General features: G+C 42.7%; 1 protein-coding gene across 1 annotated transcript in view; it reads right to left on the minus strand.

The window, feature by feature from the left end:
• Positions 1 to 600: 600 nt before the first annotated feature.
• The window catches only part of diaph2 (diaphanous-related formin 2), a 347468-nt gene continuing 322797 nt past the window's right edge, over positions 601 to 25271 (minus strand). Inside the window, 1 exon segment of the mRNA XM_034542988.1 lies at positions 601 to 1163. Within this exon segment, the coding sequence (XP_034398879.1) occupies positions 1099 to 1163 (65 nt within the window). The 3' untranslated portion in view covers positions 601 to 1098.

Raw genomic sequence — 25271 nt, forward strand, 5'->3', positions numbered from 1 at the left:
TACATATACATATATATATATACATACATATATATACATACATATATATACATACATATATATACATATATATATATATAAAATACGGATTGAGATGGATTCATATTAAAGCACAATAAACATCCCCCACTAAAACCTGTGTGTGAAATGTCAAAGGGGCGTGTTAGCTCCTCTCGGCAGTTATATGCATTTAGAAATGTGTCAGTCTCTCATGTTAACAGCAAAAGCGACCTTGGGACAGAGATCAGCAGCTGGAGGCATTGGTCAGATATTACACAACTAAAAATAAAATGCATCCTGTCAAAATGGAGATTACAGTTTCAAGCTCCATGAGTCAACATGCTCTGAAATATTGGCGCAGGCGGGCCAGCTCTTGTGGTATTATGTGGAATATGTAATGAGAAAAATATTCAGATAGCCTCTTTGTGCATTTGCTCGTAAAATTGTCTTGATGTTGGTTGAAGGAGAGATTGACAGAAAAAAACTAAACATTTTAAGTAACAGGCTTGTTGAAGGAAGCGTCATGTTCTCGGCCCCGTTGCTGAATGTACTGTGTGGTATGTTGTTTCAGGACGATAAGCCTACACTATGGAGCAGTCCTTCTTGACATAATGTTTATTTTCAAAACACTTGATGTTTCATGTCAAATCTGTCTGTGAACTGTAGTATTTTGTTTTAAAAAAAAAAAAAAAAGGATGAGAAGAAGTTGAGACCGACACGACTCAAAATGGATTTCCAAGCACAGCAAACCTTTTCTTTAAAAACACTAGCACCCCTAAAAATATGTTTTGTTGATTTGTTTGTATAAATCAAAACCATCGAGAGAGTACATGAACATTTAGAGTGAAAGTGTTGAATAAATATGTAAGGCATCAGATGAACGGCATGAAAATAAAAAAAAATGAAATGTCTGTAAATGATGTAGTGGAGATGCATTCTCTGTGGATTCTTTCGGTATTCTTTTGTTCCACAGTTGGGTGTATGAGTGAGTGCGCGCTACAGAGACGGGTGCTCTGTCCCTCCTTTAGACGCCATCCAGGTCTCCACCTCTTTGGCCTCTTTGGCACTCATCTAGCGTCTTGTGGTCGGCGTGGGCGATCATCGAGCTTGGTGATTTGCGTTGTGGCGCGAACGAGACCTTTCCAGGACTGCGCGACGGTTGTCTGAGAAAAAAAGAAAGAAAGAGAGAAACAACAGAGAATCAGAACCGAGAAAGTGTCGTCATACTGATCCCGAGCTCAACTGAATGAAAGACTGTATAGAGAAAAGTAAAGGAGACGGAGAAAAGAGATGGAGGAGGAGCTGAGAACAGTTGGGCAGTTGGAGGGCAGCAGTGAGGCCGCAGTCACAGAAGAAGCTGATGGAGTCGAGGTGCTTGTGTTTGGTGTGATAGCAACTCCATTCAGCTCCTGATCTCGGCCCTCACTCCAGGGCCCCTCCACTCCACTCAGAAGCAGCATATTATAGGACTGCGAGACGTGTTGGTGTTGTGTGCTTGTGCCTAATTAGTGGTTAGTGGTCGGGAAGAACTTTGGGCTTTCCCTGTTTACACACCCTGCCTCCCATGCTTTCCAACCATGTCTGCCCAAAAATGCCCATGGCATCCGCCGGGCAGCCAGGTGGCAGGTGGGGCTGGACAGGACCAGGAAGCATAGCAATGTCGATGGCTGCAGGCACACCCACGCCTGGTGTTTCCAAGCGTGCCACCACCACGGTGCCCATTACTCAGTGCCAGCTGTAGGGTGCCAGGCATCCCGGGCTAGGCGTTGTTTAATGGCTTTCGCTCCATCCATCATGTCAGGTAATGAGCTGAGAGTGACTGTGATGGCTAGAACACATACACAATCATGTGTACACACACACACACACACACACACACACACACACACACACACACACACACACACACACACACACACACACACACACACACACACACACACACACACACACACACACACACACTATCACAATGTAGAACAGAAAGCCCTCCTTCAGATTAGAAACAAAGCATCATGCAGATGGTGCACAGGAGGAGAGAGGAGGGAAGAGGGAAGGGTGGTACAGAAAGAGAGAGAGAGAGGAAGACAGATAGAGATGTTTTAAAAAGAAAAAACAGATGGAAGGTTCTGTGTTATCTGATTCTTTTAGTTTAACATATGTTATTATTCAGGTGATTGTTAAAGCTAACATGTTCTGGCAGCGTGTCCAAAAACATCACCACGACTTACCCACACACTCCTTTTTCACATGCACAGGTTGTGCTTCGGTCTCAAAACAGGACTCAAACAACCTTCCTCTTTCCAAAACAATCATTCATAGTACACAACCAAAAGAACGAGGACAGAATCGAAAGAAAAAAGTAGATCCAACACTATCCATCCCTGACAATCATTTGCAAGCACAATTGCTGTAACCTAACTTCTGGGCAAGCAGTCCCCTTTAGCCCTCAGCCTATCAGAGGAGCATGAAAAACATCTTAAGCTACATTGTACTGTAAACAGGATGGGAACAGACAGTAGAAAGGATGAAAGAAAATAATACAAAGGCCATGAAAGAATTGGGAGACAAGTGAAATCTTAAACAACTGGAACAATCCACAAACAGATCTATAACAATCTATTGGTGTTTGAATACAGGCTGCACTAGAATATTTTCCCAGTCAGGCGCAGCAAGATATACACACATTATATACAGAATACCCACCATTAAATCAACCTTTCGAAACAGTTTTTCATTTTTATTGAACACTCTGTGGTTTGCGGGAAAGGATTTCATTACAGAAAAACCATAAGCAGCCAAGACTTGCCATCAGCTCTCTGCAACAATGCAGCGCACTCAGTTAACCCTGGTGTTGATTCAACGTACAGGCGTATTGATACGTCTATGACAAGCGTGCGTTCAGCAAGAGGACTTGGTGTTGTTGTCTTTTTCATCTGAAGAGGCAGCCATTTGTGTGCTGTGTAAACTGAAAACAATGTCGCGCTAATGTGTGACCACTTGTGGAAACCCGACAAAACGGGAAGAGCAGGGCCGCTTTCTGTGGAACGACAAACGAAAAGAGCCCGTTTGGGGGTTACCTAAATACACGGGAGAGCTTTCGACAAATACTTTTGTAAAACGGGGGGAAAAACTTCCAGCAAAATGCGTCGGCCATCACAGAAACCTTGAATGGAGCGCTATTGGCTTCTCGTAAAGACTTTTCTGTTCCTATCTTCAGGTGCATAAAAGCCCATCTTTTCCTACCCCACATCAATCTATCACAACAATTGAACAAACAGCAGCCATTTGTACTGGGGGACAAACATTACTACTAGCCTTGACTGAATTGAACGCTTCAAGCACCCACACACCTACCCCCCCCCTCCCCCCCACACACACACTCTACGGTTATTTGCAGCACTGATTGCAACTATTTCTACTCGCAATGGTTTTGATGGCTTCTTTTTACCTGGTTCTCCCAGCTGCGCCATCTTTCCAAGTTAAAGTAGACGCGACACAGAGAAGCACACGAACGGGAGAATACATTGTTAAAAGAAGAGTTATTCCATGTTACAGCTGGGAGATGTTGGCATCCCAAATCCTAATTAAATGCTGGCACCGTTTCTTAAAACATGTTACTAAATGCACTGAGGATTTCAGTGAGGGTGGGCAGATGGAGGGGGAAGTCACTGATACACACACTCACACATGCACACACACACATACGTGTACACACACACACACACACACAAATACATTGTTGCTTAAGTCTTTAATTAAGTGGCACACAGAAAAGAAGCCCAATGCATCACGTTGAGGATCTCTCTCACTCACACCCACGTACACACATACACTCTAACACACACATATACACGCATATCTGTGCATGTATATCATGATGATCTCTGCAACAAGGGAGCGGCTCTGAAGAAGACAAGGGTAATAGGAGGAGGGGAGGACGCTAAGATTACCAAACAGCGAAGGCAGAGGGCTTAAGCCGGCGCAGTTAACTCCAACCCTCTCCTGACTGTTTAGAGGGCCTCCAGTGAGATGTCTAGTCATGTTACGATTGAGCCGCGGTTTCCCTGGTGGATTCCCCAAAACAGATTAAATATCATAATGACTTTTGTGTTACTGTCATCTTCGGCTAATTACGCGGAATTGCATCATGATAAGGCTCCATGATCCGCAAAAGAAGGAAAAGCTGCCAGTCATCTATCAAACGCTTTCGGCATTGGGATACTGTGAGGAATTGCCTCTCAGTGGCCAGTGTACACAGGAAGACTTTTGGAGGGATTATGCTGCGTTAGTTAAATATCATCTGGGTAGCGTTAGACCCTGGGCCCACATCTAAACATGGTACAGGCATTTATCAAGGCCACAATAACAAGGTCAGGCTCACATAATCACCCATCATGTGTGTAAATAGCTGCAGAAGGCAAACAGGATGCATCATAAGGCTTGACTGGAGCTCCATCTATTTTAGAATTAGCTTTGCAAATCATGCATTCACTGTCTTTTGTGCAAAAAAAAAAAAAGCGAGCAACGACATTACTCCTCTGACATGTCACTGCCTTTGTCTAATTTAACACTCAGAGTCTCGCTGCACTTCATATTTTTGATAACATAAAACATAATAAAGGTGATTAAATCTTGGCTTGCATCAACATGTTGTGTTTGCTTCTCTGTCGAAGGGGAAAGCGTCTGCCGCATTAGCAACAGCAACAGCCGCAACCTTCTATCACTACTTTTCATCTTCTGCACCTCCCTTCCCCCTTTCCCTTTGCCAGCCTCCGAGCTACAGAGTAATGGAACTCCCTACACAGAAACAAGATACGGTGTATAAATGGGATGCAGAGGGAGAGGAGCTATTTCTTCCCACTGAAAGTTATGGGCCAGCTATCGCAAAACTACAGTTGTGGCAAACACAGCCCCTCGTTCACTGGTAAGAGTGATCACCCCAGAGGAGGAGGGGGGGGAAGGCGGAAAATAGTGTCACTGAAGAAAAGGTGATTTAAGAGGAGGAGATCGAGCAGGAAAAAAAACAAAAAGCGGGGGAAGGACAATGGGGATGCTGGTTCAAAGAAGAAAGAATGTCAGTGACCCTTTTCTATCAGATGCTACAAGTCACTCATTAATTTATAACAAGCAGTTGAAATTAATACAAACTGGTGCGTAGTGGAGAATTAAAGGATTAGAAGTCAAACATGCTCTCTCTCAGCTACTGCACCATATAGGTTACGGTATTTTTGGGGGCGAAGAATATCTAGGTTCTCAAAAAAGAACCATTTAGAAACTAATATTCTGGTTATTAATTTTGTAATTGAAATTTGAATACAATTTCCATCTCTTAAAAAATATAAGAAATATACATCGTAATGAGGAAATATTTTAAATATTGCTACTTACAAAAATCTTTTATTGGTATACCTTGGATTACCTTTGGAGTTGAAAAATTCGCCGGACGCTATCAATCAGCATTCAGACGCTCCGCCCCCCTGGGGCTTCTGCTGCTTTACTAGCGCTGGAAGCGCTAATTATCGAGACGTAGTCCGTAAAATTCGGCAAGCTGTGTAAGCCTAGGGATGATGTTATGAACCCAGATACAAGGGCGTTAGATGTTTTATACACAACAAGTATTAAGCAGAACTAGTTATTTCTTCCGTGGTGGATGGCAGAAATTCTAACTGTTTTTACGGAGACAAGCCACGGAGATAAGCCACGCCCCCTTTTCGTGAATGGTTGAGAAGGACGCGAATGAACACAAACTTGTTGGGCGAATAAACTGACGCGAGTAAAGCGTTGCAAATATTCGTAACGCGTTTGGTGTGAACGCAGCATAACCTTCTGTGCCACACTGTCTCACTTTTTTAAATGTCTTTCCCTTGCCCTCCCTTACTCATAGATTTTTGATTCTCCCCATTGCTGACACAGACCACTTGTGATTCCTAAAGACCCAGGAAGCACAGGAAGCAATCTAAACACTGACAACACACATTACCTTGAAATGAACATGAAATCTTGAAGAATTCAGATATTCGGCATGCATGTATACGAGCTCACCATCCTGCTTGACAGTTTGTATACCGCATTCGGAGCAAAGTGAGTTTAACTGACAGTCTGTTGAGATAAATGGTAATGAGTAGAGGTTCGCAGAGAGCAGGGTGGTCGTACCACATGCAATCAGTTTTGACAGCACAGGGACGTGTTTAATCTTTCCATGCTTCTATCACCACTCTATCTCAGTGGGTACTGTGATGTGCATGCCTGGCAATACTGGTTACTGACCCAGATAGTAAATACAACCATTCAACCCCACCGCCCCACTCCTCCCAAACAGTCTTTAACAACTCTCTCTCTCAATCCCCGGAATCTATTTAAGTTCCAAATTCTTTCTGACAAAAACTGGGCTGTGCTCCGTCACTCAAAAAAATGGCATCAGGGCAGATTTTCTTGGTGCCCCCCCTCCTCCAAATTGCAACTAGGCCCATCTGTCTTCAAAGTGCTATTATTGTCAGACTATTTTTCTGTCATGCTTCCACATGTAAACAACATATAATGTGCACATATTCACTTACTACCCCTCGGCACCAAATGTTCAGTTTCAGGAGAGAAGGAAATCACTGCATATACAAATACGAGGGAAGAAAAGTACTAGTTTATCTTCTCAGAGGGTACGATTTGACAGGTCTAGCAGGGACAACACAGCAGGAGAGAAGAAAACAGGTTTTGCGTGTGTACCTGTGTGTACTATATGCTCTTGTAACGCTGTGTAAATCTGTGTGTGTGGTAATATAAAAAAAATCCATATTTCTCTTTGAAGCTCGGCTAACATTTTGTTAGACTTTTGATTGAAAACAACAAGCTTGACAGACCACTGTAGCACAGATTCCTCATTGGGCCCCTCAGGTTCAGAACTCTCCTTCAAAATATCTCTGCTGGACTTGCTTCCTCAGTCACGGAACAATAACTCTTTGCATTCTGGGATGCGGCGGAGGCGCACACAGTCCAAATGAACAGTTATGTGAAAACACTTTTGCTATCGATCAGTGCCTGAGGCAAAACTCCCATTCATGATTGTCCTTTCAGCAGTCAAGTTTGAGAAGGCAGCCTTCAACTCGTGTAACTGTGGTAAAAATAACTAAAATCCTTGAGAGTAAATTCATGAAACTTCCAAGCACTGCCCACCTGTTTGCATGTTGTTTGAGTACACTTTCACTTTGACATTATCTCCTTTCTCAAGTATACAGTGTAGCTTAGAGGCCTAGTGGGATTATGATGTGCATAATGAGCAGGAGCATTCACACTACATTACATTACATGTCATTTAGCTGACGCTTTTATCCAAAGCGACTTACAATAAGTGCATTCAACCACGAGTCCAAACTCAGAACAACAAGAATCAAGCAAGTACAATTTCTTCAATATTGTTAAACTACAGAGTACTATCCGTAAGTGCCATTTAAGTGCTACTAAAGTGCTAAACTACAAAGTGCTATCGGTAAGGGACATTTAAGTGCTACTAGAGTGCTACTACGGCTCTACCTTCCCTATTCAAGGTATAGTCGAAAAAGATGTGTTTTTAGTTTGCGACGGAAGATGTAGAGACTTTCTGCTGTCCTGATGTCAATGGGGAGCTCGTTCCACCAATGAGGAGCCAGCACAGCAAACAGTCGTGACTTTGTTGAGTGTTTAGCTCGAAGTGAAGGAGCTACGAGCCGATTGGCAGAAGCCGAGCGAAGTGAACGAGCTGGGGTGTACGGTTTGATCATGTCCTGGATGTAGACCGGACCCGATCTGTTTGCAGCACGGTAAGCAAGTACACTACAGGTCAACTTGAATCTGTTGATTATCTTTTCTAGATTAATAGAGAACTGTTTGCTCAATTAAACATCAGATACTATGAGACAATATTCTCAACTTCAATGTCACAATAAATATCTTGTTTTGTGCGACCAACAATCAAATTACGGAAATAATATTCAATTAAGACCCAAACAAAACATTTGACATCCTGGAACCATCCTTGAAAAATGCCAAACTATTAATTGTGTATCAAAACAGTTGCAGATTATTACTCTACTTATCAATTAATCTTAATCGAAGCCTCTATTTGCGTGAGTCTACTTCATGCATGGAGGGCAACCAGCAGTGTTAGAATGTGTACACTTGACTAAAACTTTTTAAAGATTATTTGCTGTCCTTTTCTCACCTTTGTTGGACAGATGACAGCGTAGAGGCCTACTGGAAAGGGGGGTTGAGCGACATGCAACAAGGGTCCCGAAGCTGGAATCAAATCCAGGACGTTGCATTTATATGGCAGGCACTGTCACCATGTGGCTGCCACTGCACTCCTAGACTGAAGCTTTTGGTTTGGGGCTTCACCAGCAGCCAAAGACTTTGACCAAAAGGCATGCAGGAACCACGGAGAGCACAGATGGGGCCTGTAGCAGAGGCCTGTGTTTCACAGAGAGTAATCCATCAGGCCAGGGCACTCTGGTGCCTAGGGGGGCCCGTCACTGACCCTATAAGACTGATTGGAGCACCGTGGGAGGCCAGACCCCTGACTACATGGACATCAGTGCCTGGCTTGCTCCACTGAGGCTTGATCTGAACTGGACCGAGCCAAAGCAGTGACCTGCTTCTGTTTGATTTCTGTGGAGGGAGCTATCTAGATCACAGATCATGTTCTGTGAGAATAATTTCACTTTAATATTTTACATAATAACAAAAACTACGCAAACATTTCACATGTTGAAATAGGTCAACCTTCTAGAATTCACAGCCTCTGTTCATACATTTAACCTCATGTCAACCCGGCAACTGACATCATTTTATAATAATAATGATGTTGTGCTGTTGTTAATACAGTGTAAAAACCTCAGATGAGGTGATAGGAATCTAATTACTTTATCTAATTACTTTAACGGTCTTCTGATCTGACGAGGTCAACGACAGTGTCAGCCAGACGTGCGGCTGGAACCTGCGGCAGCCGAGGCAAGCCACATGATTGACAGGTGTAAGAGTAAACAGAGAGATAGTTAGACAAATGGAAGCTAAGATATAGTTTGACAGACAGATGGGCGCCTAAATGGATGGTTTGGCAGCATGATAAGGTAAATAGGCTGATGGATCACAAAACAAATGTGGGAGGAGGAAGGAGGAAAAGAAGAGAGAAGAAAAGAAAAGAATGCCTGCCTGCAGACAACAAAAGATAGAGAGCCAGATAGTCTGATGTACACAGATGGATTGTGTTGATTTACAGGGAGGTGGGGCAAGATCAATAGATTGTTTTATTCTATTTGCTTGGCAAACTGGAGATTCGATGAGGCTGATATCAAGGTGATCTGCTTCTGACGACTCTAGGCATGACTGTTACAGATGGCGAGATAGCGACACATCTCAATCTTTGGCGAGCTGGCAGTCTATCTCAGCTTTAGCGCTAGCACCACAATCATCACTTCTAAGTGCCTTCAAAAACGCCTTCTGTGCAATGTATTCGTTGCAATAAATAAATCCTTACCCCCACACATGATTTCAGATTGGGGGGGGGGAAGAGTCTAAATTAGTGAGTGAATAACCTGGTGAAGTAAGGGCGCTGTAGCTCCAAGAGAACCGGGTCTCAGTTTCTCAAACATGGTGAGAGGGTAGGATTCTTCGCCTCCACTCAGATTTGAGAAAAACAAAATGGATGCCCTGACAACCCCGACGCCTCATTACTACTGCTTGCGTTTATCATGTCAAAATGGAAGACAAGGGTATGTGAAGTTTAGAGGCAAGGGCTCTCCTAGTTAGAATGGTGGCTTTTCACTGTGGCTGCTTGAGGGACATGAGGGTGCACTTCCCCAGCCTTGATGAGTGTTGCAGGGCTTATAATAGACAGGGAAGGCCCAGAAAGCATGCCCTTTAGAGGTGCAGCATCTCTCACTGCCTGACAGCTTACAGGGCCTCGGCTGCACAATGACACCTTCAGTGCGCACACACACACACACACACACACACACACACACACACACACACACACACACACACACACACACACACACACACACACACACACACACACACACACACACACACACACACACACTCACACACACACACACACACACACGCTCACAGGTGCATAATGCTCAGACTCACATTCTCAGAAACACAAATAAGTTTGGCAGCACATGCGCACAATTATACAGAGACGTACCTAAACTCATGCATGCACACACTCACGGTCACGCACGCACATACACTAATCCATCTCCGATGTGGATATAATACCTGAGGAGCTGAATCTCAGCCTCCTCCTGACAGTATTAATACTTATAAAACAAGACAGGCTATAAAAACATCCTGTATTCACTCCAAGAAGGGGGTTATGGAAACAAACATCTGTTTGTGCCATGTTCAGAAAGCAGTACAGCTCCCTCACTGTAGACAAAAATACAGCGAAAGCTCCATCTCTAGGAATAGTGTTGGATTTATGTCAGAACCACATAGGAGGTGAAGAAGATAAGCATCCAAAGGTGGTTGTTGTTTGACGAAGAGTTTCAGTGCACGTATCAATCCAAGTGCATGAGGATAGGATGCAGCTGAGGATCAGGATATAGAGCAGGTCGTACGGTTCAATCCCCAGCACCTCTTCTCCACATGCTCCCCAAGGCTTTGCCATCAGTGCGTGAATGTGTGTGAACGATCAAATTAAATGCAATCTGATGAGCAGGTAGCGCCTTGTATGGCAGCCTCTGACCTCAGCGTATGTGTGTGTGAACGGGTCAATGTTGACATGTGGTGCAAAAAGCTCGGGTGGTAAAACGAGAAAAGCACTCTATAAATAATGTCAATTATTTTATTTTATTTTTGTATTATTCCTTTTGCCCTATATTGTAGTTTTGAAATGATAAGTTGAAGAAAATGTAGAAGATAAAAAACAACAACCTTTTGGACAAGCATATACAACATTTGATGATTCCAGTGACTCAAATGTGTCAACATGTGCTGCTTCTCTTTGTTTCTGAATATCTCTGAATATCTGGACTGTTTTGCTTTGACAAAATGAGCTTGGGGGACTTTTTCAATATTTAAATATTTTGTGGACCAAATAATTTACAGTTAAAGGTTCTACGTGTGTATTTAGAATTCAGAGCATTAATAGAGCAGTAAACAACTTTGCACTGTCAAGATATAGTGGAGTAATGAAACATTAATCAATAACAAAAAAAACTAAATATTAGTTGCGGCGTGTATCGTAATGCAAGTCTTGATGACTGAGTTTTCAAATAAATGTAGGAATGAATATGTAAATGATAAAGTACAAACATGTAATATAAACATTGTCAGCTGGGAGTTACTGTTGTGAACATTACATTAATAAATTAGTATTTCTGCGTCTGCTTTTCACCAACACGCTGTACTGTAACACACACCCACTGATCGACTTACACTTCCTATCAGATCTACATGTAGAAGTCAGGAATATAACTGAGAGGTAACTACAAAGTCACCATCACAGGTTCTTTGAGGAACACTTCCTCAAAGAACCTGCAACTGGTTCGAAGGCTGATACAAGTTCTCCTCAACAATCCTAGCCGCCCTCCAATCTCAGGATTCTCTGGGACCGCTCACCACGGATGCCTTCCGCCTGGTTAATAAAACATGATGTTGTGTGTTATTTATTAATTCCCTTTTTGATGTGTCCCAGTGCGCAGTGAGAGTGGTGGAGGAACTCATGGAAGTAGCCTTGCTCTCCCTCCATGCCAGACCCATTTGGCCACGTGAGGAAGCTCTCTTCTGTTCACATGAGGGGGTTGCAGTATGGGTGTGCTTCCAGAAAGACTTTTCACTTTCTTTTTTAAGCTAAATCATTCATACTGAGAGATGCTCCCTCGTGTACACAAAACACCGGAACCCTTCCTGTGATGGGCTATACTTTTCTACCTTCATGTTTGTGCTTGTGCGTCTCCCGTGTGATTGTCATCGTGAGTTCCCGTGTACAAGACGTAGAGTCGAGGTGGTAGACGCAGGACATGAAGACGTACTGTCTCTTTTTGTATATTTTGACTTAGAAATTCACCTTGATCTTCACGAGCCGGTCAGTTTCTTATGATATTTTTGATTATTGTCCCTTGTCACAGGAAATTAATTTCATTTTGAAATGTACAAAGGTGAAACGATCTTAAGAGACTGATACTCTCACTTGCAGCCCTATGAAAGTGTAAATACTAATGCATCTATCTTCTTTTACAGCATCAGACAATAATTGCCTATCAGAGCTCCACATAGTCCACAACTTTTATGGGGAATAGTGTGTGTTCTTGCATTTATATGCGATTACATCAATACATTACGATCTCACACGCATGTGTGTGTTGTGCATGTGTGCTATTGTCTGAGGGTGGTTATATTTTTTGTTTTTTTAACTGCCTGCAGGTTGACAACACATACCAACAGACTAGACATCTTAGGCGACAGTGAATTCTGTGTGAATGAAAAATGTATCTGTCCCCTTCACTTATTCATCAAGGAGGAAGATTTTTCTTCAGGGATGCCCTCTAGAGATGTGGCGCTCACATGCCAGGCGGCCTGCTGCCACTTTACCCACAAGGTTTTCAATAAAACAAGCAAACAACACAATTCCAACACCTATAAATAAGTGATCAGTCCTGAATAAAGTGCTGTACACAGAGCCCCTCACTGAGGTCACTCATCACACTTTAATGGGGCCCTGTACCGGCCAAAGTTATTTCTTTCCTCGCTCGCTCTCTCTCTCCTCCGTTCTATCTTTCTCCATCTCTGAGCAAAGTGAGGAAACAAAGTCATCGGCGGTAGCTGAAATATGAGACGCAGAGTCACATTCAGATCATCATCGGGCCATCACCTGGCTCAACACTGGTTAAGATACAGCACTATCTGTTTCATGATTTATGAGGCTATCAACATGCGATTTGGCCCCCCTCCTCTTTTTTTTTTTTTTCTTTCTTTCTCTCGCTCGCTCTCTCTCTCTCTCTCATCTCCTTCACACACACACAAACCCAAACACTGACACGCAAGTACACACAAACTCCTTGAGTCTCCTCCGCATTTATTTTCTCTCTTTCTGGAGACAGGTTGCTCACAGCAGTTTGAACATTCAGAGCGGTGGTTCGCCAGATGCCTGGGCTTCTGTCGACGTGGCGCTATTGTTAGCTAGTTTTTGATAAGATTTACATGGCAGAAATACCATAAAATAAGATATACTACTGAAAATATGAGAAGGGATCACACCTAATCCACACACATGCGTCAGTGCAAAGTCTCTTTTCTATCCAGACCAACACACACACACACCTGGGAGTTACACAGCAGCTTGAGTTTGATTTGGTGGGTTTTCCCGGGGCTTAGAGGCTCACAATTATCACATTTGTTCAAAAACCAACACACATACAGGACACGATTCAAACTTGTGCATGCACATATTTATTGTATATTGTGTCTTCTGGCCGCTCCTCACCACAGGGGCTAAATAGGAATTTCCCCTGCAATTGGGACACAGGAACCATCCAGTTGTGTTTCTGTTGTCTCAACATTTGCTAAAAGCACGTGCCAAACAAACAAGTGGTTGCTTTAGATTCTACCAGTCTAATGAGCCTAACCGTTTGCAGTCTTCATGGGAAATTTAAGTTGACTGAATTAACTGAGTCTAGATTTAGTTCCTGGGGCCCTTACTTTCTGGTACTATTTGGCTGGAAAGGCCCATCATACTTTTCCTCTCTCTGTCTGATGTGCGTGCACACACTGACACGCGCACACACATTGCACATCAAACCTGTGCTGATTAAAGAAAACTGGGTCACTTGTGCCCCGGCTAGTGGTACTTTCTGATTTGGCCCTGTAAGCCCCTCGGTTACCCAGAATCCCTTGGCATCCATGTCAGAGCCAGGGCCTGCGGCAACACACCTGTGTCCACGCTTCTTCACTGGGATCAATTAGCATTAAAGTTTCAGAGCTGCTCTCCCGCAGTGTGGACATAGTGTACACTGGAGGGGTACAGCCTGAGAACATCCACAGAAAGAGACTGACCAAAACGTGAAGGGAGAGATATATTTGTAGACACGCGCCGCTGCGGTCTGAAAGACAGACACATACACACGTTCCTCTGCCGTTAACCCTCTAGCCAGCTGCAATTGTGGGTCAAGTTCAGGAGGTTCTTTCAGGTGAGAACAAACTAACAGATCACCACACATCACAGGAATGTTTTCATTGCAAACTTCTCAAAGTTCAGAACTCAGAAGTACACAACCCATCCACATGCTGTATCTCACTTTCTATCAGGACACTGTGCGTAATATATTCTGATTTTCTGATAACTCTTCCGTTCTACTGAATTGATCACTCCATCACAATGCTAATGCTCTTTTCTCACACACTTTGACTACATAATGTACTTCTGAAGAAATGCAGAGGAGTTTATTCCACTCACAGACTGCTAGGATGCCAACCTCTATTTTCTGTAACACTGGTTTTACATTATCAACATCATTTTTTTTGGCAGATTTTCAAGTCTTACAAACACAACTGGATTCTAACGAGGTCATCCATTCTGACATGCAGTATCTGATTTGTAGTATCTGACCCACAGGTTACGGTTGTTTCTCAACCTTTACCCTTGCAGAGCTCAGTATGTGGCGTATGGGTGTCTATCCTTCCAGTTCAGCCACAAATATGTCAGAGCTAGTCAGCAGAAAACAGATAGTCAACAAGTAGGTGGTCACGTTTGTTTTGAAGAAACTGAATAAACCTAGGGCTTTCTCCCTGGGGGGGCGGGGAGGCTTTCCCACCACCATGTGTCGGTTTACACGAAGCATGTTTGTCCCTGCCTGTGAGTGTGTGTGTGTGTGTGTGTGTGAGTGTGTGTGCCAAAAAGGAAAAAGAGCACTGAGGCCAGCTGTACCTGTGCTGCCTCGTGGTTGTCTCTTGACAGTGCCCTTCACATCACAGCATGGGCCCGGACGTTGGATTTGACAGAAGTGACCTCCATGCCACATCAACCTCGCAAGACACACAAACACAAGCCTACGCACAAACACAAACACACGCGCACCAAACCCAGACAGACAGAGCTACACACGCACCTGGTAACTCGCTGGCATATATGAAGACGCCACACTTTTTCAGACGAAACACGGTGGCACGGACACAACAACAAAAAAACTAATAAGATATAAAGAAAATGCCATATGTTCTAATGCACTCATACAGTGTACGGACAGAAACTACACACCACAATACCCCCTCTGGGGTACTTATCCACCCAGCCCCCCTGGCAGACAGCTATCAATAGGGATTCCAGTAGAGCGGCTGCTTGACAGCAGGGGTAAACAAAGGTGGGATGAAAAAAGAGCCTGAATCAAAGGCAGAATGGGGACCCTGTTATTCTCCCGGAGCAGGAAATCATTTGCTGGCAATTTGTGACTCATTTCGAAGCGTTTTGTGTGGGGGTGCTTTTGACACATATGTAAGTCGTGATGGGGAAGTGGGTTGAAGGCAGTCGGGGTTTGGTGGTAAACTTTGACTTAAATATTAAAAATGTCAAGCATTTTGTTCTGTACAATGCTGCTATTTCCAGAGAATTTGTTGGCTAATCAGAATTGGTGTTGCATGTGTCAAACCGCAAGCAATAATTGATGGCATTCAGAGCAGGCACAATTCAGTGTGATTGATAGGGAGCGAAAGAAAGCATGAGACTTGCATTTTTCTCCCTCTGTAAATATTAAACAATATACAGCCCTTGTGCACTATGTGGAATCCGGTAGAATGATTATTTAATTTGGCATATCTTTTCTAAACTCGTATATCAGTACTGCACTAACATGGACACCTTCTTCAATTCATTAGCCTCATCTTAATCCCCATAAACACAATGTCATTCCAAGTAAATCTATTTCCTCTGCACTATTTCCAACAGTGACATATTTTCCTGACCTCCCCTAGGCATAATTGAAATTAAGTTAGGTGACCTTTGGGGTGGCTATAGGGGCCTGCTTGTTCTACTAGCCGCTTACTATATTTCATTTGCTAGAAACTCATAAATCAGCCTGTTGAACTGGGCCGCCATGATGGTCTCGACCTTTCTCATGACATTTCCAAATGGCCACATCCTCTACCTAGGATCATGGCACCGTGAAACGCACCCAACCATGGTATATGAAGATGAGGATGAGCCCACTACACCAGGCGCAGGGGAGCAAATAAACCAGTGGCATGGGAAATGGCATTGATTGTCAAAACCCCTGTTCTGTGTGTGGAGGTAGTTTCTTATTGAAAACACTGCACATTCCTCACATCCCATAAGTATGTGAAAAATGCTTTTGGCTTTGAAAATGCTCAGTCGAACCAATTAACAATAGACACTTGAGTGCTGTGAAGAAACGTTTTAGATTTTCTAAGGACACGATCTAAAACACTGTTGGTGGTGGAAGCAAATCCTTATCATTGAGACCATGAGGGTTTACATGCTCTTCACTTCAGAACCCTTTGAACAAGATTCTCATTGTATGCAAATCTACATTGGCAACAGCATAAAGTAGCTTTCCATTCTGTGTTGCAGTGCATGTGCTATGTATAGTCTGCTGAAATCCTGTGTATGTGTGTGTATGTGTGTGTAGGTGTGTGTGTGTGTGTGTACTGCAGGGAGAGAAGTAAAGGTCCACTTGTGACAAACCTAGTGGGAACCGAACATCTGGTGGACCGGCTGCTCCTCTGGTTAACATGCTCCTCCTCAGTGGCCCCCGGCGACACACACCTTGGTACCACATGCACAGGTACATCCAAATGCACACGCATAGAAATGGACCAAAACAAAGTCAGGTGTACGTACATGAGCAGACGTGTGTACAGACTCACACTCGTTCTCCTTTCATGGCTGTTCTTGTCATAAACGTCTAACGTAAATCCCCATCTACATTAATCTCACGTAAGTAACAGTCCATCATGGTAACAGACTCAACACCATTACCACACTGGAGAGAGGTATAAATAGAGCGCCTATCATTCATGCAGTGATGCTAAGGAGCAACAATGTCCAATTTGCACCAGATGCTCTTCAGAGCTGAATTAAGCCTGCATTATTGCTGGTGGAAAATGTCATGTTATTGGCAATGTGAACCCTCTCCACTCCAAGCACTGTGCTTGTTGCAGCATTGCTGGCTCACTACCATAGTCACCCTGTAATCAACTAAATGCAGAGCCATGCCTTATTTTTATGTTTTTTTAAAAATCTTTCTCTCTCTGTCATTTATGCACATAAACACACATACTTAAAAGGCATCACTCATACCTCTGCTGAGCTTCCGTGAAATGCCATTCCGGCTGCAGTGGATGGCATCAGTGAACACTTTACCTTCGTTAACTAAGTCATGTGACAGGCAGACGTCTCATTAGCGCTGAGTGTATAGCTGTGTCACAGAAGATGACATAAAGAGTGGATTACTATTCTTTCATGAAAGGTTAAATAACTTGATAGAAGTGGCAGCAGTCTTGTTCCAATGATTGCGCACCGCCTCCAGGCCTGGCATTTGGGGCCCTAGGCGAGATTTTGGACTAATAACTCCGACCTTCCTTAAACTCTGTTCCTCCTCCCTCTCTTCCTCACACACACATACAAACATATTTATTCTATGTCTGTGAGGACATAGAATAAATAGTCGAATCTTCCGCGAACAATACCGAAATTCTCATAACTCCTTATTAACCCAAATTACGTTGGTAGAAGTAAAAATATGTTCTCATGTTTCATGAGGATATTTGGTCCCCACAAACACAGACACCTAATCTGTGGGCTGCAGCCAGGTCTCAATGGACACATCGTGAGAGAAGGGTGTTTGTGTGGTGGATAGACTTCACTTCCTGAATGACCCTGCCAGCCGGAGGACTCGTCAGCTGGTCTCCTGCCGGGGTCTCAGCACCCTTCCTTCACCAATCTATGTAATAGCCGTGCTAATGATAGTAAAGCAGCCAGTACCTCAGAGAGCAGTAATTTAGACACTGCTAACACTATGGCCAGTGCATTCCATGGCAATAATATGCTTCTTACATCAGCCACTCCAGCACCCAGTGGTTTCATTGTGGCAACATGACAAAAGTAGATAATTAGACAAAGAGCATGTGCATACACACTTTCAGAAACTTGGAATCCGAACAGAAAACACCGCTGTAGACTTATTCTAAGTGTTTACTTTCTCAGCCGTTTCTCATGGCTGAGAGAGGAAGTGTATTGATTTTCCCTTTTCTGAAAAATAACACTGACGAAGAAAGGAACATAAATAAAGGAAAGAACACCAGAGAAGGTTATGGAGGGTTGGAAGGCATCGAGAAAAAGAAGATATTGCCAATATTTCCCAATAATATTTAATATTATTGGGAATGTAATACTCTTGGACCAAGGGGCCACTTTTACACCCAGCACTCAAAAGATCTACATTTGTCCAGCGATAAAACCTGTTGGATTGATTTCCCTAATATTGAACACCACATCAAAGTAGCTTGAGCAATGACCTCCAGCAGCTCACCATCACTCACACCCTGCAGCCAAATTGATACAATCTCACCAAGGGTCCTGTGCTCATCCATTCTTCAGCAATCATTTCCGCCTGAGAATATAATTTGTTTGTGTGCATATGTACAAATTTGTGCGGACGGCTGCACCTGAGCAAACAAAAGACCACACGGTCAATAGTAAAAGATGAAGAGAAGACACACAGATGTAGTGACTAACAATGAGGCAAAGTCATGTTCTGGTGCCTAAATGGCCTCCCAACTTCTTAAACTTTAGAAGTGGCATTGTCCTTGTCAAATGGTTTATTCAACTGTGTCTTTGTGGGCAGCACTTAGGCTGATGATGTTATCAAGCTGTATTTAAGTCAGACATGGACGTTCTTTAATATATGTATATTTTTTTTCCTAACTTATTATTTGTCCTCAGATAATTAAACACAATTTACTTTTGTATGTTCTTTTGTAATTGGCAGTTGTTTATCCCAATAAAGAGGTGTCCTGATCCATGAAAATAATAATGGAGTTGGGAGGTAAACCCCATTATGCGCTGGGGAAAGTTCACCCCTCAATCTTGTCTATTACTTTCATACATCAAGACATCTCTTGTGCTTTATTGGTTATTTAACCACATACTGTTTACTTAAATCAAACTAGCTCTTCTCAAGCAAATACATGAACATCTTTACTGATTAAAAATATAACCATGGATGCATCAGAGTGAGCAACCAAAGTTGTTCAAGTAGCTGCAGCTAATTTGATTGGGATACATTTTGACAGAAAATCAACTTTTAATGAAGAGCCGTGTGGTGGGAGAAATTAGCCATTACCCTACAGAGCTGGCATACAATGTTTAGAAATGACAATGATGTTGGTGCTGACTGTGAAGGAAGTGCATAGCTTGGGGAACATCTTGACGTTTAGGCTGTCAGAGAACAGGGCGCAGCTTTTTACCTCATTTAGGAGTATGCAGAGAAAGAAAAGAAAGGGAAGGAGAGAGTGTGAAAGAGGAGGAAACAGGAGGAGCAAGGGAGGAGGTCATGCAAAAAAGATTGCAGTTATGATGTGCATGAGAAAGGGAGACAGTGAAAGACAGGGCGAGAGAGTTTAAAAGGCACGGCGTCTGTTGGCTGGCAGGATGGACGGAGGGACAGAGGGAAGTATGCCTTAGCAGAGCGTGACAAGTGCGGCAGAACAAACCGGCGGTGACTCCCGGGCTCCTTCATTCACTCCCGTGATCAGATCCAGCAGGACAGCCCACCATATGGGATGGCACAACTTATTCATCCAATCATTTGGACTACATACACGACCAGAGGAGAGGGGATGGTGTGTGCCTGTGTGTGTGCTGGGGAGAAGGTGCCTGAAGTTTTCTTGACTATGACAGTAAAGGAAAGGGGAAATGAGGAGAACACGGCTCCAGCAAGGAATGTATTTAATCTACTAAAGGTTCAACATGCTGTGAACAAATGGAAAAGAGGCATAACTGTCACGGGTAACAGGACGTTGCATTAGAAAACATGTAGCGCTGCATGATTGCCTAGTTTGGAATTATACAAACTGATCAATTAACTGAACTCCTTTGTGGCTTCCCTAGGATGATCCTGTTAACTGTTTGTTTCACTAAATTATATCCAATGTACATCAAACTCTTGTCTTAGAAACCAAAATATAAAATATATATATATAAAAAACATGAATACAAGACAATCAAATGGGGAATTCTCAGATAATAATATTAGCTCCTGTCTCCCCATACTCTATTTATTATCCTCTTAAAAAAAAAACTCTTACTCTGTCATCCAGATGACACATAGAAAAGAGTCAAAGACATTAAAACAAATTATTAAATAAAGGCTTCTGTGCACATAACATTGTGATAATCACTTGTGTCTTTTCCGGGCCTCCGTTAAATGCAGATTAAGGCTCAGCTGTGAGAGGTGAAGGGCCTGGCGAATTGAGCCCCAACACACCGAGCTCAGGAATAGAAACAGACATAATCTAACCAAAGCCAGATATTTTTGTGAAGAAAAGAATGTTTTTCCCGGTTGGCAAGAGTCCCCGTAAACCGTTTTATAAGGTACCTAAACTACACAGTGCTTCACTGAAAGCAGAACAAATTTGCTTAACTTCACAAAATGCAGGGGCCCTCTGATAAAAGTGTCTGTCCTACGCCTTGGCTGGCAAAGATATTGTTATCCACTTTGTTCCTCTGCCACCTTGCCAGCTTAGTCATTTGTTGCAAGACAGATTGCCATCATTGTGGGGTAATTTAGGGATTAGACTTGAGGTGTATTGTAATCATATGATTCTGGGGTAGAACGGCAGTCATTTTGGATATAGGGAAGGCAAGACTGTCCAAGATCTACCTTTTGTCTGTTATCTAAAACAAGGGTTCTTAGAAATCCTCAGACCAATGCTCAATTTAGGATTTGTTTTCATGGTACCCGCATACCCTTGTGCCTATGGTGATCTCACAACAAATTATGTATAAAGGCAGATTGAGAGAATCTTCAAAATGAGTATATCATATGTTATTATTGTTTAATGTTTACAGAATATTTCTAAAGATCACTAAGAAACACTACTTCACCAACATCACTTGGAATGCCATTGTAATATATTTTCTCATAGCGATCAATTTAGTCTCAGTCCTTATTAATAATCTTGGTTTTGTGACCCAGTTTAAACTGTAACTGAAACACTGCAATACACCTACATATCCATGAATCACCTACTTTGTGGTTATTCACTATAAAGCACTATACAATTAGGACATAATGAAAATATATGATAATTATGTGGGAAAGTCAGAGGGTAGTATTAGCTAAGGTAAAGAAACACGTTACAAATCCCAAGAGGTTAGTTACAGTGTTATCACACAGTCAGTGAGTCTTATTCACAGCCTTCTTGTTCCCTCTGCCCTATGCCACAGGCTCACTTCTATTCTTAGACCTCCACTCCAAATGATCTACTTTTCACTTTTTTGTCCCTATATTAAAGTCAATTCAGGAGAAATTCAGTGGTACAACACTGCACTTGAAAAAGGCTTTGTGAATTGAACAACGAATGTCATGTCATGTTGTATTATGTCATTGTTGTTGAGCTGTCGAAAAGAATTAAATATCTTCCACAAACTAAACACCTTAAAAAAATGCATTTACTTTATAGGTTTTCCTTCCCAAAAATAACAAACCTACGAAACATTTCAGGACCAGTTTTAGTATGTTGCCACACCCTTATGAATAAAATGCATAACAACCATATATGTATTAAAAATAACCACTTATTTAAGCAGTTAAATCAGCTTACACTGGTCAAAGAGACAAACCAAATTATCCTTCATATAGCTGCTGCATAATAACCAGATACTGAAAAAGTCAAGCAAGAGCCATGAATTAGAGTCATCAGTGCAGAGCTCCATCTCAAGGCTAAAAAGACATTAACAGTTCCTATATCTGACCACTGCCTGAAGGCTCCCGCACTCAACATTGTGCCTGTTGCCCTATCTGGGGCAGCAATATTTGATGAGGTTTGACAGTAGTAAAAGTCTGTCCGCATCAAAAAAGAAAAAAAATGGTCCTATTCTGACTCGAGATAATAGATGTTGCCATTCTAAGCCAATAATAGTGTCTATAATGAAATCAGTGGAGCAGAAAAGAGGCGCTCTTTCATTTCCTTATGCAGGGCCGTGCGTTTTGTACATCCCATTATTCATCAGGTCCTGGCTGCTGATAACTGTCCCATTTGCATCTGAATCAAGAATGCCTTATAACCTTCCCCCCAAACGCACACCGCTCCCAAGCTAATGAAGTGACCTAAAAAGAGCAGGTACTGTATTTAGGCATTTGTGAGACACTGTGACCTACTCTGGAGGGTGTGTTAATGTGGCTGCAGGGTGGAACACTACAGTAATGGCAACATTTTGTGGATAGTAACAAGATACTTGCAAGAATCACACATATGTGTTCAAATATTCTTTGATGAAAAGCGATTTCTATATTTTATTTCCAAATGTTTCCACAAGATGTCTTTTATCCGTACTAAATCTTGGGGGGGCCTTTTTTTTTTTCTTGACATACCCTACTTCCATGAACAAAAGACAGGGGGAGTGTGCATCATGGGAAACGGTGAATAATCTTGGTCTTCCTTTTCTGAAAATGCTTGACTCACTCCAGTACAATCTGCAGTTCAAAGGTGCGAGACTTACCTATATAAAATCTCAGCTGCAATTCAGGAACATACTCTGTGATATTTGTGATCAATCTCAACTGCAGAAAAAGATTGCACTGGCTCAAAATAATAATAAAAAGATGTTATCCATAAAGTGGAGATCTGTTGATGGATGAACTCCACAGAGGGAAGTCTAGCTGTGCCACACAGACTGTTCAAAAGCCGCAGTAGACGGACAGATTAATGGAGTGTGTCTTCATATACAGTCGTCTTAAACCCAAGATGAAGTTGGGTACAATCCTCGACTGTCTCAACAGCACAGTGAAGCAGCATATGGCGGGTTATGTGTCATGTGTTAAATCCCAGATGGGTTGCTTCAATGTGTCAACTGACATCTACTTGCGTGTGTAACATTCAACAACACTGAAAAGCATTCTCTATAAACCCTGCATACACACAAAAAGTAAATGAACAAAAACTCACACCAACACACACACGTAACCAACACACACACTTCCAAATGCCAGAGGGCAAATGGGTAGAAAAAGGGGAGTGGGGGTCTTTTGCACACACTGAGTTTAGGTCGTGGCCATTAAATAAGCTGGCGCTGCAGAGGTGAGCTGCATTGACAATGATGTATGAGAGAAACACAATCCATTGCTGTTATGAATTGGTTGGCTCTGGTGCGGCTACACTCACACACGTGCACATGCACAGATACCCGCAAACAGAAATGGACACTCACAAGCAATTGCGCTGACACACACACACACATACACACACACACACACACACACAAACACAAACACACACACACCGACAAGAGACAGTGGTAGAGCCAATAGTATCTTCCTCTCTTCCAGACAAATTCAATTTCCATCCAGGACATGTGTAAGCTGATTAAAGCAGCAAACAAAGACTGGAGAAATATGTCACATCCTTCAGGACCGGACACAATATTGAGTGCTGCTTGGGCAATGGGATGCAGACTCTCATTCCCCGTCCCCCTCTCTCTAAGTCTCTGCTTGTTTCTCTCGTGACCTCTCTGCGTCACCTGATACAATCATGCAGCCCCTTCTTTCTTTTCTTTGCTCTTCCGCTTTCTTTTCATTTCCCCCCTTCGTGGTTCTATTTTTCCAACTCTTCTGCCCATGAAAAGGCAAACTTATTACTCATAATATGCTATGAAAAGCTATGAGTTCTCTGTAAGCTCTGGCAGGAAGCACAGGTGTGTTTGCTGGCACAGACCATGTGAAAACAATGAAACTACAAATATAGACCGTCAATGTAAAAGAATAAGCCGATACAGTCATCCTGCAGTTGTAACAAAGGAAGGAAGCGGTGGCAGCTTTGTCTTCCACCGTGCACTTGTGGCCGGGGTGGAGCCGTGACAGTCAAAAGTGTGTCAGGCAGACCCACGCATGCACATGCACCTGGGGCGTCACAATGTCTGTTTAGCCACTGCAAAATAATGTCATATCACCAGAAGATGTGTGAAGAACACATCTGAATTATGAATGGAGGGAGGTTAATTATGGATGGAGGGAGGGCAGAAGAAATGCCTTAGACATTTCCATGAAACACATGGTCGGATAGACGGCGACATACTCGCTGCACACTTCTTGGCAAGTAGCGAGTCAGAGAGACTCCGTAATTAGCTAGTCGGCACTGATAATGGTCGGTCTCTGTTGCGTGTGGATGTACAACCTCGTTTTTGTAAAAGAACACTTTTCAAATGGGTGCATGAGATGAATGTGCTTAACTTAACTTGACAAGGAAAACTGTACTCTTGTCGACAATAAAGCAGCAAAATGATTATATGAAACGCAATTATAACCACGGCTCATCCTTAGGCTGATGTGGAAAGTGATTGTCAAGACAGACATAAAAGAATTCCATTAAAGGGTAGAATAAAGGATGTTGACTTGTGTCAAAACTTTCTTTTGGGGGAAATTATACCAGTTTACTTATCTTTTTAGTTCTTTTGTACATTTTGGCAGATGACACACATATTTGACAGCTTTAATATTTCTCCTTTTCAAAGATTCAAAGTTATATATGTTATTTGTTTGATGCAATCAACCGGCATTTATGTGGACGACTAATTCCCTTGTGAGTGATCCACACTTGGAGCTCTGATGGAGTGAATGGGCTGTCAAACACAAACAAAAGCAATGCCCTCCACAAAGGGGGTCAACAATGTGGTTCAATAGCTAGGGATTGGGGGACGCAAGCTGGGTTGGTGGTTTGGGTTCAAAAGAAGCAAAAGGATCTGGGTGGAACTAACAAGGGGCGTGCCTTTGCCTGCATGGGAAAAAAAAGACAAGGCCATTGGGAGAGAATGATGTTCCAGAGCCCAATGGATTCTTGTTTTAGGGGCTTGTGACCCCTGGAGGCTTTGTGGGGTTGTGGGAGGATTAGTCAAATGGCCCCACTGCTTTTGTGTCATAGTCACGAAAACTCACTCTGTGCAGCTTGTAGTCATAATTGAACTTTTACTGAAAACAGCAGTTTCTCCTTAGTCACCCACCAGCTAAAGGCACCATCTATCCATCCCCCGTTTGCTTCAAATCAGAACAATGAAAATATCTGAA

This window comes from Cyclopterus lumpus, chromosome 10 (genome assembly GCF_009769545.1).
Source record: "Cyclopterus lumpus isolate fCycLum1 chromosome 10, fCycLum1.pri, whole genome shotgun sequence".
NCBI lineage: Eukaryota > Metazoa > Chordata > Actinopteri > Perciformes > Cyclopteridae > Cyclopterus > Cyclopterus lumpus.